Source organism: Aulostomus chinensis, chromosome 2 (assembly GCF_037954235.1).
Source record: "Aulostomus chinensis isolate RoL2024-O1b breed Wild chromosome 2, RoL_Achi_v1.0, whole genome shotgun sequence".
In the NCBI taxonomy this organism is placed as follows: Eukaryota; Metazoa; Chordata; class Actinopteri; order Syngnathiformes; family Aulostomidae; genus Aulostomus; species Aulostomus chinensis.
The window spans coordinates 17074009-17089591 of NC_141321.1; the positions used below are offsets into that span (position 1 = coordinate 17074009).

The 15583-nt window shown below is 41.8% G+C and overlaps 1 protein-coding gene across 1 annotated transcript in view; it reads right to left on the reverse strand.

The window, feature by feature from the left end:
- igdcc3 (immunoglobulin superfamily, DCC subclass, member 3) overlaps window positions 1-15583 on the reverse strand; it is a 79613-nt gene that overhangs the window by 58576 nt on the left and 5454 nt on the right. Inside the window, exon 2 of the mRNA XM_086181454.1 lies at window positions 5863-6168. Within this exon, the coding sequence (XP_086037580.1) occupies window positions 5863-6136 (274 nt within the window). The 5' untranslated portion in view covers window positions 6137-6168. The remainder of the gene's footprint in view (window positions 1-5862; window positions 6169-15583) is intronic.

The following is a 15583-nucleotide window of genomic DNA, read 5'->3' on the forward strand; positions in this document are numbered from 1 at the left end:
CCATATTTCCACTTAAACAGAGATCATCGATTATTGAGGCAGTCCAGGGCACATCTAGAGTCCCCCTCATAGCAGAGTAGGGCTGAATGTGGCCCAGACCACCACTAAATGTGCTCACAGTCATCGGATCTCACACCTGTACTTAAAGATGTCCACCTGTGATGGGATCACGCAGGACATATCTAAATGTCAGGTTTGAAAAAGCTCTAATTGCCTTCCCAAGGGTGAAGAGTGTGAGGTGAGAGATACTGTGATTGATATCGTTACTGTCTGAGATGTACATTTTAGGGCAGAACCTCCCAGCCCTAACAGTAATAAACTGGTTTCTTGTGCAATTACACAGACAAGGTCAGAGCTCTCGTGCCTTAGCTGCCTCATCAGTAGATTATAAAAAAAAGGAACAACTTTTTTTTCATAAATCTTTCTAACGCACAGATGGAGAGGTGCCGACCGCACAGCAGGAGGGGGGACTCTGGTTTAACATCAGTCCACCTATACCTGCCCACAGGGATGAGGAGAGCAGCCATCGGCCAGGTCCTACTACACGATTACTATGTTTTCAACGCAAGAAAATTAGAGTAAGGTTGAATATGAGGTGGAAAATTACCTTTTTAAAATGTGCACTACATGCTACAGGTCAATAAATGTTTCAGTTCACCTGCCTCTTCCTATCAAATCATTAATTTGCATCTAAAATCTCCCAGCTTCTCCTATATATTTCCTGAATTTTGGCTTGTAGCTGCGGCTATTTTCCCTCCCTGGTTGACTATCAAACGCATGGGATTTTTTTTTCTCCAAGGGTAGTGATCTTGATTTTGAAAGGATTATAAAGAATATTCAGATACTTCATGTTTAAATGTCAAAACAAGCTTATGTGGCATTAGGTTGGCTAATCTATATGACAGAGAGATGAAATGCTTCGTGGCAAGCAAGGGGAGAGAGGAGCGAAGTAGAAGGGGGGACAGATCGAGGGCGGGGTTTGGCTCAAAGAACAAAGGGAGCTACAAGGAGAGGTAGGGATGGCGCTTCAGCATTCACCCAGCCAGTGAGGCCATGAAAGGGGGTGGGGGGCAGGAAGGTCGGAGGGTAATAGAGAGCCACCGTTTACCCTCCAAACACATGTGCGCGCACACATACACACACACATACACACACATACAAACACTTTCACGTAAACTACCATCAGGTCTCCATAAATCACGAGCTGGAGTCAGAGGAGCTGCTGGTGGCCGTCCTTCCACCCTGCTGTAATGTGTCATCTCCGAGCCCAGCTAGGTGTCTCCTTTCTATCCGACTCTAGGAAACATTTATTTACATGAACATCCCTGAGAGGAGTTAAATTGGCATGGAGACAATTTTACAAGCACCCTCTGTCTTCTCCTATTTCATCCATTACAGCCCCCTGGGTTCTTCTTTTTCATTAAAGTCTCATTCAGATGCCGGCTATCATAAAGTCAGTGCAATTCACCATGACGATTTTAGAATTTAACTATGTGGAAATGAAGGTCCAGCAGCCGAGCGCACTTCATTTAAACTGAGGCAGCCTTTAAAGTAAATATTACATCTAATGCACAGACATTAACTGGAATTTATTTTGTAATTTGGATTATTTTTTTTTTTGCTTGCACTGACATTTCCTTTTCTGAGCACACTTCCTATCACGTTTGTAAATCTCTTACAGTGGTCCCTCGGGTCAATTGCAGTCTCCCCGTATGAGGGAAACTGGAGGGGGAAAAAAATATAATAATTTCCCAACAAAGCTTCAACTCTTTCCAATTATTTCCAGACAAACAGACAAAAGAAAGTCATTTCAATTGATCCTAAAAGCTATTTTGTAACAGGGGGGCTTTTGTGGTGTGTTGCCTGGTGACGCTGGTGTGCTGTGGGGGAGGGGCAGAAGCCCTGGCTTGGTCCACTGTACCAGGCTTGTCATTCATCCAAATGATGAAAAGCTTCCTGAACCTAAGCTAATGAGGAGGTCCTAGAAATTGAGGATGGGGGGGGGGGGGGGGGGAGAAAATGACCATCAAAGAGATAACATTTAGCAGGAAAAAAGGAGTTTCCTGGGCCGACTGCTGATTTAGAGGGGCAACAGGGAGTCCGTTCTAAACCAGCCCCCGACAGTGAGCTCACACAAATGGTTGTCAAGCAAATAAAAAGTGAAATTTATGGAGGGAGGTAGTGTGGAGGGTAAGATGGAAGCTTTATCCACTGGGAGGGCTATAAAGAGGCTTCAGTAATCACACCAACCATTGCATCACAGTGGTACAAGTCAGAGCTCTGTTGTAAGAGGGACTATAACACAGCAAATTAGCTCAAAAACACAAAGAAAGCATCGACATTAACAAACACTCGGGGTAGAAAAAGAAACAAATGCTTGCTACTGATCTCTCTAAAGAAAGTACTTACTTGTAGGTTTGGGCCTCAAAGAAAAAAGTCAACAAGGACTTTTATCAAAGACCTGAAACAGTCTACCGGGCCAAACTACATGAACATTTCCATTTAAAACAGAATTTGAAAGCTAATAAGACCTTTGTCCACTAAAGTGAACCAGGAAGTGGTGTGTCTACTCGGAAGTAAAAGCAGGAGCAGATATTTGTGTTTGGGCTGAAAGGAGGTGAAACTGTTACTAAAACTAGCTATACTATACTATACTATACTACACTATACTATACTATAAGACAGTCAAGGTGGTGGAAACTTAAGAGTGGTAGAAGTTGCCAAACACATACATGGACATAATGTGGACCAGGAGCATTAGCTATCTCCATGGCGATGGGAAAGGATTACACACACAAAAAGGACAAAATCAGAAAAAAGCGCACAGTGCAGCCAACCACTGGTTGAGTAGAAGATGAAGATGCCTTCCTTGTCTGTCGCCCACCCAGGGCCTTGGATTCCAAGCAACACATTAGATGAGGACGAGTTCTGACTTTGATGTCAGAGGTTCAGATGTGAATTCTCAATGAAATATCAGTGATGCTTTTACAGCAGTATAGTGGAGTCACAAGTTCAAAGCTTGTGGCTCTCACTGAAGGGTCACGGAAGGATTATGTTCATAGGCTGGGAAGGGAGAGAGTCCAGAATATGAGCAGCGCTTCCCCTCATTCATAACCTCTCAAAATGACGGCTGTAGACGTTCAAAACACTGAAACAAAAGTGTGACTTCCTTCTCTTCAAAATCAATGCTGGTCAAGAGGAAAAGCTGGGATAAAGTCTTCCGCTACACAAAGCTCAGTCACAACTGAATAATTTGACCCTGACTGAGACTGAACCTGAGCAATGACTCAGAATTGCAACATATCAAATTAATTCACAGCAGAGATTCAATCCACCAGTCTTTAATTGAAAAAAAAAAAAAAGCTGGAAATTGCTGAACAGCACTTCTGAAACTGAGTTTGTCAGATTCAACTTGAATCTCACTGGGACTATGAATATTTCATGGCAGGATTCAAAAAAATACTAAGACATAATTTCAAGGAAGTTTTATCTTATTCTTGGGAATCTGATTCATGTTGAGCTGCTGTGTGCATGGAACCTCTCTCCACATCGGCCTTAAAAGTTCAAGATCTAAACCAGGGCCCATGACCTAGGTGTCTATGCTGACCATGATGGACCTGCTAATCGTTGATCCCATTGCAGATATTGAAGCTATAAATAATTGACTGTGCTGCAGGAAATCAATACTATAAGTTCTCTGTACAAAATGTGGCCCAGTCCTCCTGTTTTCCTGCCAATATATCAAACTAGCTTAAATAAAGAGGTCATACTGATGACATTTTCCTGATCGACAATTTAAGAAAAAAATACGGACAACATAGAATTGTATCTAATAGCAGCTGACCTTTGAAACAAAAGGCCCTTTAATTGGCCTTCAAAGGTTACAACTGAGCCACACTGACTTTTTGCTTTAGCAGGTGCTAACCTCTCTACCCCACTGAGTGGAAAAGTAGTACTGGCCACAACAGCACAGCAGTATACTGTCTACACACACAGCTCTGGAATCAACAGGCTTCTGTTGGCCTTTGTCTCTTTTTTTGCAGGACATATCAAACTGAACATTCAGAAAAAAAACTCGATCGAGTGCGCCGAAGTTTACCGTGTCACTAAAGCCACTTCACAGCTTCAACTCAATACATTCTTGATGCCGCTTTTTGATTCCGCTGTGTTTCATTTGGAGGAATTAAAGGCAAAAAACAAAAATACACAGAAATAGATTGCAACATTATAATAGACACACTGTATGATTGGCATGTTGTAAATGAACCCTTGACACAATGCTGGAAATGTAATGTTGAACTACAATGACTTCAAATAAGAGATTTGGTGGCAAGCCCAAGAGGAAAAAAAAGTGAGTGGGCTGCTGGGCTGTTTCGAGCTTATTGCACTCTACAAAGCTGCTTGGAGACTCTCAGCATGAGTGCTTGTTAATGCTAAACTCAAAGGCTTCAGTCTCTAAGCAGAGCTGTAGATGAGCATCAGAAAGTTCATTAGACTCAAAGAGTGATATTAAAATATTCAAATGGCTCCACAGTCAGGGATATTAAGTACATTTACATGCACAGCAATACCCCAAAGCCTGGGATTGGACTGAAATATGATTAGGGCCATATTTCAATTACATCGTTTACATTTGTAGAGAGCGTAGATCACAACTTAATCAAATGTAAGAGGGTGTATCTTAGTTGCAATGGTTAATCAAGATTTTGTATTATGACACAAGGGGCAGCCTACAACAACTAAACAGACAAACTGTCTTCGAATAATCAAATTATTTAAGACAATTAAATCTTGAGGTAACGCAATAGACGAAAAAATCGAGCCATGTTGTGTCTGTTGGACATACATTTAAAGTGATTTTAAAAACGTGTGAGACTACAGGCATAATGGCAGATTAAAAGGGATTTCTTACACACTACAGACAATTCAATAAAGGAGGCCCAAACAGGAGAGCAGCGACTCCAGGGACTCTGGATCCCACAGAAACTTGCTTCATTGAACATGACTTTAGAAAAACACAAACACGGAGCTAGACAATCACCAAGAACCAGTTCCACTTAATGTGGCATCGAAAACAAAGAGGAAAAAATGGGGATGAAGTCGTGGCTGAAGATGGAGTGAGCAGGGTTTCTATGTTCAGCTGCCTGAGAGGAAGGTGAGTGGTCTAAAATGGAGCTAGCGTTAGCTGCTGCTACGAATCAACACAACATCTGCTGGGTGATCTCTACTCTACTTGCCTCTGCTCATTATTCCATCAATGTGTGATCACAGATCCGGGAGATGATCCTGTTTCGATCATATTTGAGCCCTCACCAAAAGGTGGTCATAAAGCTCTTCGCTGTCAGGTTAATGTGTCTGGATTGCGCAGTGTAGAGTATATGGCAACATTCCCACTCCGCTAGGGGGGCACATACCAGGGATGCTCTATGGGCAGAGAGTGCACACTAGATATTACATTGGCTGAATTGAGCGGCTCCTTTATTTTGATGAACAACTCACTTTGCAGGGGTTATGTGACGCTCAAGACGATGTGTCCACCGTTTTATAGCCACAACAATAACAACAGGGTAGGCTATGGTGGAACATATGACTCAATACTCAGCACGATAGCTTCAAGATTATTTCATTGAACCCTTCACATGACAGGATCATCAGGCAGATTATCAATTCGGATCTAGAACCAGGAACAACCCTACAGTTGTCGGTACGGGCGATTCGTAACCTGAATCAGCCCAACTGCCTCGAGTGCACCCAGCTTTAGTCGTACTATGTATCTGGTGACTTGAGTCAATGTCACAAGTGCAATGGTAGTAGAGTATCTCCTTCAAAATGTAGAAGTATAAGTCATAAAAGGAAACTTACTGGCTGCTTGGATGCGGGCCTTACGGCTCACCACCAGCCCAAAAGCATTCTGGGCCATACACTCATAGTCCCCCTCGTCAGATGAGTTGTCGGATTTGGTCTTCAGGAAGTAATGAATCAAGAGAGAGCCATTGATGAAGGTGGTGTGATGCTGGTCCTGAGTTAAAAGCAGGCCGTTATGCCTCCATTGTGTCGTTATAGGGGGGATGCCTTCCACCTGGCAGTGGAGCATGAGGGGCTGCTCCTGGACTGCAATGATGTCACTGGGCTCCATGGTGAAGGAGAGCTCTGCTTCACAAGTCACACCTGGAGAAACACACACAAAGATAACTATGTAGCTAAGCTTGAAAAGTCCTTCCCCTGATAAAAAGACACACACGAACACGCACATACACACAAACTCTAACTCAAGGTTCATTTACAGTAGCAGTCTTTTCAGCTCATGATTTTCAACAGAAAGAGTCAGTGAAATTCCATGAAAGCTCAAGGAAAACCTAATCTCTGTAAGTGGACATTGAGGTCAGATGGGGTTTTATTGTAAAAAGGAGGTAATCTTAACCATCATGTAGTTTAGAGTAGCATTCTCTGAGCTTCCTTTTTCAATGGATGCAAGAGGTGAATGCAAACAAGCATAGACTGTATCATGCCTCTTGAACTGAAGCAGGAGCGCAAAGCATTCAACCATTTTAAAAGCATTTCCTGTGAAGCCTTTTCACTTTATTACCAGCATTATTAGAAAAGTGTTTTGTTTTTTATGACAATTATGATTTCAGACTGAAGGTCCCCTTTCGGATGTAAAATGTCATCATTTCATTCTGTTGGATATTCTAAAATTAGTTTATCAATTCTAGAGTGACCTTGACCTTTGATCTTTGACCACCCAAATCTTTTCAGTTAATCCTTGAGTCTGAGTTGCCAATTTCCCCACTGTGGGATTAATGAAGGGTTTTCTTATTTGTGCCTCATTTTAAGAATTTTCTGCGAAGCAAATGGGAAGTACTGTACAAACAACTCTCTCATTCACTGATACCTGGCTCAGACACGGTTACTTTACTTCTTCTTTCACATCCTATGACATGCGTCTCAATTGTGCTCCCCCATTTGTGACCACAGAGATGAATTAGTCCCGCCCCGGTTGTTAGCATTCGGGGTGGTGCGATTCGCATTCACATGCAACCTGCTTTGTTTATGCTTCTGCGTCGCGGCAACGGCGTCGCAGCAACAGCGTCGCGACGGCGTAGACCCTGCGTGTAGCTCTCACCACAGAAACTTAAAAAAAACGTGTGCTGAACCGGAAATGATGTTCTGAGTGGACCAATCACAGTCCTTGACATTCGTATCACTGCCCTCAGCCCACCAGAAACCTCATGAATGGATGGCCTTGACTGAGCTACCTTCAGTCACAAGGGGATTCATATTCTATAGATTGAGCGCGCCCAGAACATGTGTACACTTATGTTGTACGCTTGTGCTGTACACACACACACACACACACACACACACACACACACACACACACACACATGCACTGCCTGCATCAGTTAACCGACGGCAGCAGCTTTTTCATCATGATCACTTCATCCTTGTGTTCTTACTCTTATTACCACAAAGCAGAACCGGCTCTGTTAAATGTGTTTATGGTGAAGATTTCCTATTCATAATGGTGTGAGATCTGATTTTCCATATTTGTGGTCTCTGAGGGTATATACAGAGGGAGGGGGACAATAAATAAAGGATGTAAACAGCCTAACCTGACTTGGTACTATAAAAGAGGAGCTTAGCAAGCTCTCTTGGTATCATGTTTCAGCTGCTGATGGACTAAGCACTACCAGTCTCTGCCCCAGGCCCTGGAATCTGGTGGGAGGGGGACTAGAGGAGGGCAGCGAAGGGGGGCAAAGCACAGGGGTCAAAACAGAGAACCTCCGGCTTCATCACTCAAATTCCAACAGAGAAATTCTTCTCTTAAGCTCAGTGAAGGAATTCATCCACACATTGCTCAATGAAGATCACATAGGAGCATAATGTAAAGAAACATTTCCTATTCCTTTCCTCTCCCTCCTTTCTTTATGCCCCCCCCCGCCCTCCTTTTTTCACTCAGTAAGTAAAATGGCCATGGGACCAGAGAGACATCAGTGCTACCACTTTTGAAAAACAAGGGGGTGGCAGTGGAGAAATGTTTAACCCTTCACGGGCAGGAGGTGATTCTGCTGCCTGAGCTGTTGCTCTTCAAGATGATGCTGCTTGGCCATGGAGCCAAAACCTCCCGTGGTCCAAAAAAGATCACATGTTTTCGCACAGGAAGCAGCCAGCACATTAAAACCCTGCAGCCAAGCAGCCAGTCAGTCACGCTTCATGTTTGGATCAAAAGATTGATCTTTTATGGTGCAGAAAATGTTTTTATTAAATTTAAGTCCTAAAAAAAGGCTGTAGAACAACAGAAATTTGTATTTTCAAGTTTTCAAGCCTGGCAGGCTTGAACGGTTTTAGGCTGTAAATGACGATTATTTTCAATCATTGATTAATCTGCTGATTATTTTCACAATTAATCAATAAATCACTCATTCTAAAATGTCTCTTCACAATTTCCCTAAGCTCACAACAATGTTCTCTGTTCTGTGTGCAATATATCTATATTTTATTGCTTAATAATATATTTTGTGTGGTTTAATCCCTAAACATCAGCCAGGAATAGCACAGCGCACAGTGGCAATAAATGCTTTTAAATTGGCTCTTGTCTATCCAATAGTCCAGACATCATTTTATGTCACGAATGAAAGAAAATGACAGCAATTTCTGATATTCAAGAGTCTGGGACCTTCAAGTATTTCGCATTTTTGCTTGAACAAAGACTGAAACAATTAATCAAATCAAAATATTTCCCAGAATATTGAATTTTGACAGATTATGAAGTTCAACTATAACTAGTTCATCAGCTCTGATGATTTGAGAGCTCTCAGAGTTTTCTCCATTGGTTACCACGATGTTAAATTTCCCAACGAATCAGCTGGAGAGATCGGCTGGGAACAAGGTTAAGAAACAATGTGGAAAAAGGTCCGTGGAAATCAACAGACAAATCTGGAAAGAAATGAAACGAAAGAGATAAGAGGATAAAAGAAGCAGGGGGGCAGGATAAGTTAAGATCAGGTAGAAATGTTGACGAGAGTACAGCTGTGTAAGGACACGCCTCTTCACAGAAACCCAGGCCCGCAGTCATGAATCTATATGTGCATGGGTTTTTATGGTGAGATAAGGGGATGGAGAGGGTGAGAGACAACCCTCCCATACATCTTAATGCTCCTGCCATGAAGCGAAAAGTGACACTCGCATATAGAATTACCGAAAAAGACCAAAGACAAGTGGTGTCTAAGTGTGGCTCACGCTCCAGCTTACTATTGACAGATTAGTGCGGCTGGCTGGCAGAAAGGTTTACTGCTGCAACAGTTAAGTGAGGATCATACAGCAGCTACTGACGGACAGATGTAGTTAGTCGGAGCTTAGGACACCATCAGCCTCTGTCAGGCGCCAGCGCCAGGATACAGTGTGTAACTAACACAATAGCCTGAGGAAAACATATAGATCCTATTACTATATATGGCATTCAACAAGATATTAAAAACATCATCATGTGATCACAGTCAAGCAATAAAAGAGTCAGACGTGGGAACTCGAGTCTGAGACTTGGACTTAACACACACACACACACACACGTGACTCAAGATTTGACTCCTCAGTAGACTTGAGACCTGCCTCTTACTCAGGCTTTAAAACTTATGAACGCCGTCATTAGCTCCCATCATAGTACATGCCAAGGCTACGGAAGTTAGCAAAAATGTTTAATGTTTGCACTGTTGTAACAGCAAGCTTGACGTTCATTTGCTGCTAGCTTTGTGGTACATTAGCTTAAATAGATTGGTGTTAGCTGAATATTTTTTAAAAGTTGTTGTGAATCCTGGCTTTGGCATGATGACTATAATCTATCTCCATTCACCTCCTGCTGGCTAACATGCAACCAGACATAAGTGAGGGAACTGGCAACGCTAAACATGGAGAAAAGGAAAAAAAGGTGCAAGAAACTTGAGACTTGAAACTTAAGTAAGGATGCACAATAATACAGGAACATCATCCGAATCTGCAGATGATGCTTAGTTTGAATGTATTAGTCCATTTATATTGGACTTATATTCATCATCTGATACAATAAATATATGATTTATGGGGTTTTCCAAATGATTTGGTAGTAAATATATGACTTTTCAAATTCTTGATGATGACATGTGTTCTTCAGCACCTACAAATTGTGAATATTTTTATAACCAATATCAACATGAGTCAAAATTGGCAGTAAAGTATCAGTTATTTGTAAAAACTATCCTGTATCATGCATCTCTGGATCAAACACTTGGACTAGCACTAAAAGACCTTTCAGCATCTCTAATGTCTATTTCAGCACTCGTCTTTTGCAGCTCAGTGGCCATATTGTTCACCACGCAAAACAAACAAACATTTTCACACACCCACTCACACACAAGGAGAGTTCAACTGTGGAGTCACGTTTTAGACTGAACGACTGTATCCTCTAGACCACGAGACATGTTTTATAGATCAAATACGTGTGCACGAATCAAAGAGAGTTAGCAGTATAAATGAGCTACTGAGGACAGCACCCACAGAACAATTTCTTTTTTATACAGCCTTTAGTGCCCAGCTAAAAAAAACCAACAACAATATTTATTCTCTTTCCACGGGGGCAGAATATATGCAGCACTGATAGTTCCCTCCTATAGGCTTCTTCTTGATAAATGATTAATCAATACTCTTCTATTCCAGCCACCGTAATACTCATGAGCATGTAGCCTCACATTTACCAGCATTATTAAGTTACAATTAAACTTGACAGCAATGCTGAACCCGAGTTGGCGCGATAGGAACGGCAGCTGTTGCACCATTCGCCTCTCAACGATATTCCCTCACACATTTCTATTAGCGTGATCAACCAAACGTGCAACTATGGGATTAAAACATAAAGCGATGACGTAGAAGGAGAGTCAGCGCTCGCCGGGCAGATGTATTTTCCATTTCATGCTTTCACTGGAGCTGTCACTTGTTCTTAAACATGAAAGACACAATTTAGTCAAAGCAAAGCATGACCATTTGATGAACACAAAATGTCTTATCGTGACATCTCCTGAATGATCTATTGCCTCAGAGCGCAAAGCTCTTCAGTCCGGAGATTTAATGCTGATCATCTTACTGCTTCTTTCACTCTTATCATCTCTGCTTAAATGTCATAAAAGACATGCCTTCATCCTAACTGAATCTAATCTCAGACAGAAAAGCACTTGAGAGAGCTACGCTTCTTTAATGCGATGGCTAGATTGGAGTTACATCCATCACAGAGCTTGCATTTCTCAAGTTTCTGTTCCCAAACCACTGACTCAACATGTTATGAGCCTTTATGATTCCATTGGGGGCCTTTGTGGGTCCCTGTGTGGTGCGCTTTGCAAATATCCAATACTCTCTCCTGCCTTTGAATTCAGGGGCCTCACATAGAGACAGAAACTGTCCATCACAGCGAACAAAGGAGAGAAAAAGCAAATTTGCAAAGAAGGAGAGGGACAGTCTTGACATTTAATCTGTACTAATATTCTCCACAGCAGGCAACAATCACAGTCTTTTAATCTATTCTCACAGCAATAAACTCTGTCATTCTAGCCAGACGCAGCATGTTGTGCTGCACACCCTGACCAGTCAACAACTCGCCACTGTACACGTCCCCTGATGTCCCAGGAAACGTCATGTCTTCAGAGATCAACTGGCTTAAGACTGCGAGCATCCGAGACATTTGCTGATTTAATCAACAGGCAGAACATTAACTTTGATGTGGCCTTGTGTGTGTGTGTGTGTGTGTTTTAGATAAACTGACCTCTTTCGCATCTTGAAAGGTAGTTTGATGGATTTATTTACATTAAAGTGTGTATCATAAAGCCTTTAAGGCTGCTGATTAAAATGAGTTAACATGGCTTTTTTTTTTCATCTTCTACTAAATCAGTGTTTAACTGCAAAGGTAACCAGCAGCACATTTGCAAAGGCTCAACTTCTGACACTGGGTTAATCCGATGTACAAGTCTTTGGTCCAACGACTCCTTGTCTTATAAGAGATCAGTAATTAACAACAACTCAGCACAGAATTTCTACTTCAGTGGTCAAACATGATTGACAGACGGAAAACACAACAGCAAATCTACAGCAATGCAAACACAGAACTTTCCCAATGCTCAAATTGAACATTAATAAGTACATTTTTCATGTTCTTCTCAAAAAAACGACACGGAAAAAAAATCGAGAAACTTTTTGCTGACTGCATTGCACGTGTCTTCTGCCTGTGTCAAATTAAAAAAAAAAAGAAAATACAAACAAGCAAACTAAAAAGGCCAACACTCGTTTGACTGAGTCAGGTGCTTCGATGCCTCCAGCTCTGCAGAATGATTTCTAACAACTTTTGGCTCACTAACCACAGATCCATGCAACCAAACAAAGCCCCTCCACTCGTCTTCAAACGGATATTAACTGCCAAACTAAAGTCAAGTTCGGGGTTGGTGGTCGTCAGCAGCAGCAGCAGCAGACTTATCGCTGCTTGCAGCATGCAGCAGGCTCCAGGGAGCAGCAGCAGCCTGCCAGCGGTTCCTCTACAATAAACACCTCCGCCTGCAGCTCCTCTCTGGTGTGAAGATCATGTCACTTACCGATAAAAGCGTTAAGGAGTATCCCCAAAAAACACAGAAGTAGGCTGCGGCGCCTTGAAGATGCCATTTAAACACTTTGTATATATATATATATTTATATATGTATAATATAATATATATATATATATGTATGTATGTATGTATATATATCCCAGTACTTGCAGAGAACAACGTGAAGTGAACGCGCGACGGTGGAAATAAAAAACAGATATCCAGCTCTAGTAACTACATGTTCCGAACGACACTGCTACAGTTTGGTGGCTCGCCGGGGTCGAACAAGCTCTCGCCATTTTAACCATCTATCAGGAATCTGTCAGCATCTCTCTCTCTCTCTCTCTCTCTCTCTCTCTCTTTCTCTCTCTCTCTCTCTCTCCATCCACTCCTATGAATCCCAACGACACACACACATACACACATACACACACGCTCAATGGGAACAAAAGAGCCGACTGCAGAATGCTTCGGTCCTGTAACGCACGAGGAACCTGCATGGTTGCTCATGTCAATAAACACAATACCGGTAGTAATACAAGCAGTACTGACAAGAACAGTTATAGTCCGCTTTGTAGTAGAGATAGTAGTGATCTAGTAATATCAGACAGGAGACGTGGGATGTACAATCATGTTTCCATCAACAATTTGTCCATTTGGCTGACTCTGACTTCATTCATCGTGATTTTTTTCTCTGTCAAATACACTCAAAATAAGGACATATTTTTACACGTGCCATGTTAAATATAGTCATCATTACGCCATGAGCTCATGGAAGTTGTGTGTCTGTGTTTGTGTAGAGATACAAGTTTATCTCTGTGTACGTGGCTGAGTTTATTTAGAGCTGATGGTTTGACATCATTGTGAACCCGATGTAATAAAATAACCACTTTAAACTCACTACAAAGCAGCAGCCGTTTGGTTGTATTGTAGCTCCCTCTAGTGGCCAGAATTATGAATTTCCTCCCCTTGGGGATGAATGAAGTATTCTGATATGGATTTAAGGAAACAAAAAGAAACAACACCAACAACAAAACACGAAATATATATATATATATATATATATATATATATATATATATATATATATATATATATATATATATATATATATATATATAGTCAATTTACTCCACTCAGCCTCGTCCCCCATTGCATGTCTTTGGATGGTGGGAAGAGACCGGAGTACCCGGAGAGAACCCACGCAGACACGAGGAAAACATGCAGACTCCACACAGAGAGATCCGGTGCCCGACCCGGAACCTTCTTGCGCTGAGGCCACAGTGCTAACCACTGCACCACCGTGCAGCCTCATCATGAGACATTGTTAGTAAATTGGAAATCGGAGTTGTAGATCAAGGGGCGGCACGGTGGTGCAGTGGTCAGATGAGGATGACGATACATATATGTGTGTGTGTATATATGTACATGTATACATATATATACATATATGTGTGTGTGTATATATATGTAAAACTAAAAAAAAAAAAGCAATTAATGAATAAAAACAAAGAGTTGTAGACTTGCCCTTTTTGGGGTAAATCTAAATTTCACACCAGAAAGGAGAAACAAATTTGATTTAATTATATTTTTCATCGTCCATCGTCATCTTCCGCTTATTCCTACACATTAAGGGTCGCGGGGGGGCTGGAGCCTATCCCAGCATCTACGGGCGAGAGGCGGGGTTCACCCTGGACAGGTCTCCAGTATATTTTTAAATCCCATTTATGAGCTGTTTTAGTTAGAGCGTAGTCCATGCTGCCTCACCATCAAGACCACGCAGGCCACTTGATAATGGAGCGTTCGTTTGTACTGTTTGTTTTTACTCTCAAAACCTTTGTGGGCAGACGTCTGTCTGACAGTTTAGTCCCGTTAATCAGCTTGATCTAAATTATGGTTTAAAACTTGATAACAGGAAACTATGCAGGCTGCAGTTCTGAAAGAATGAAACCTTATGATCAGACAAATTCAACTCTGTTTACATACAACACGTTCTGGGTGAATGAATGAGACTTTAAAAATATAAAGATTTCTGTCTCTGGTTTCAACAAAGACTTGACGGTCGTGGAGGAAAACTGAATTGGTTGTCACTTTAATCAAATATATTGAATCAATCAATTATCAGATCATCCTTTTGTGAGGTTCACACTTAAGTAATTAATGTTTGTCTTATAGCCTACGTGTGTAATAATTCTTCTTTTCCTCTTCTTTTTCACTCAAATCCTTGTTTCACTTTTTTTTTCTTCAACTCCCTGTTTCCACCTTTTTCTCTCCGTCTCATTGCTCCAACTATGCACTGATTTTCTCACTGCTCCTTCTTCTGCTCTCTCTACAGGCCAATGGTGCATTTACTCCTCTTCTAGGGCCCAGTAGAGTATCACACTGCTGCAATTAGATTAGAGGTGAAGTAAAAGAAGCAGCAAGATAGAACTGCTAAATCAGGGAAGAGGTGACCAAAACAGTTCGTGGCCTAATGCGCGCTGCTCCACCGAGACATCAGCACACGCTAATAAAGATACAAGAACACAACCACAAAGCACCAGCCTGGTACTGAAATGGTCCTGCAGTTACTCGAAGCCAGTTACGAACCCCCCCACCCCCTACCCTCCAAACCAAGATGATACTTAGCTAAATGAGAGCAATGACAGGATAGATGCACAAACTGGAGATGTGATATTACTCCTCTTCTCAGAAAGACAGGACACTCTCCATACAGTAACTGTCAACAACCTGAGACCCAGTACACAGAAGGACTCAGTCCAGAAACCTTAAAGGATAAAAGACCCGTGTGCTCAATGGTTCTCTAGGGATTAACTTGTAATGAAACTCAGGGTCATACTCAATGTCAACCACTCAGCCCTCATCACAGACTGATGTTGTTAAAGTAGATTAGATCCAAATTTATAGTCACTGCAGAGGTGCAGTATTTCCAGTACACTGCACAAAGATGCACATGGATGCAGTATAATGTATATGTATATGTTCCA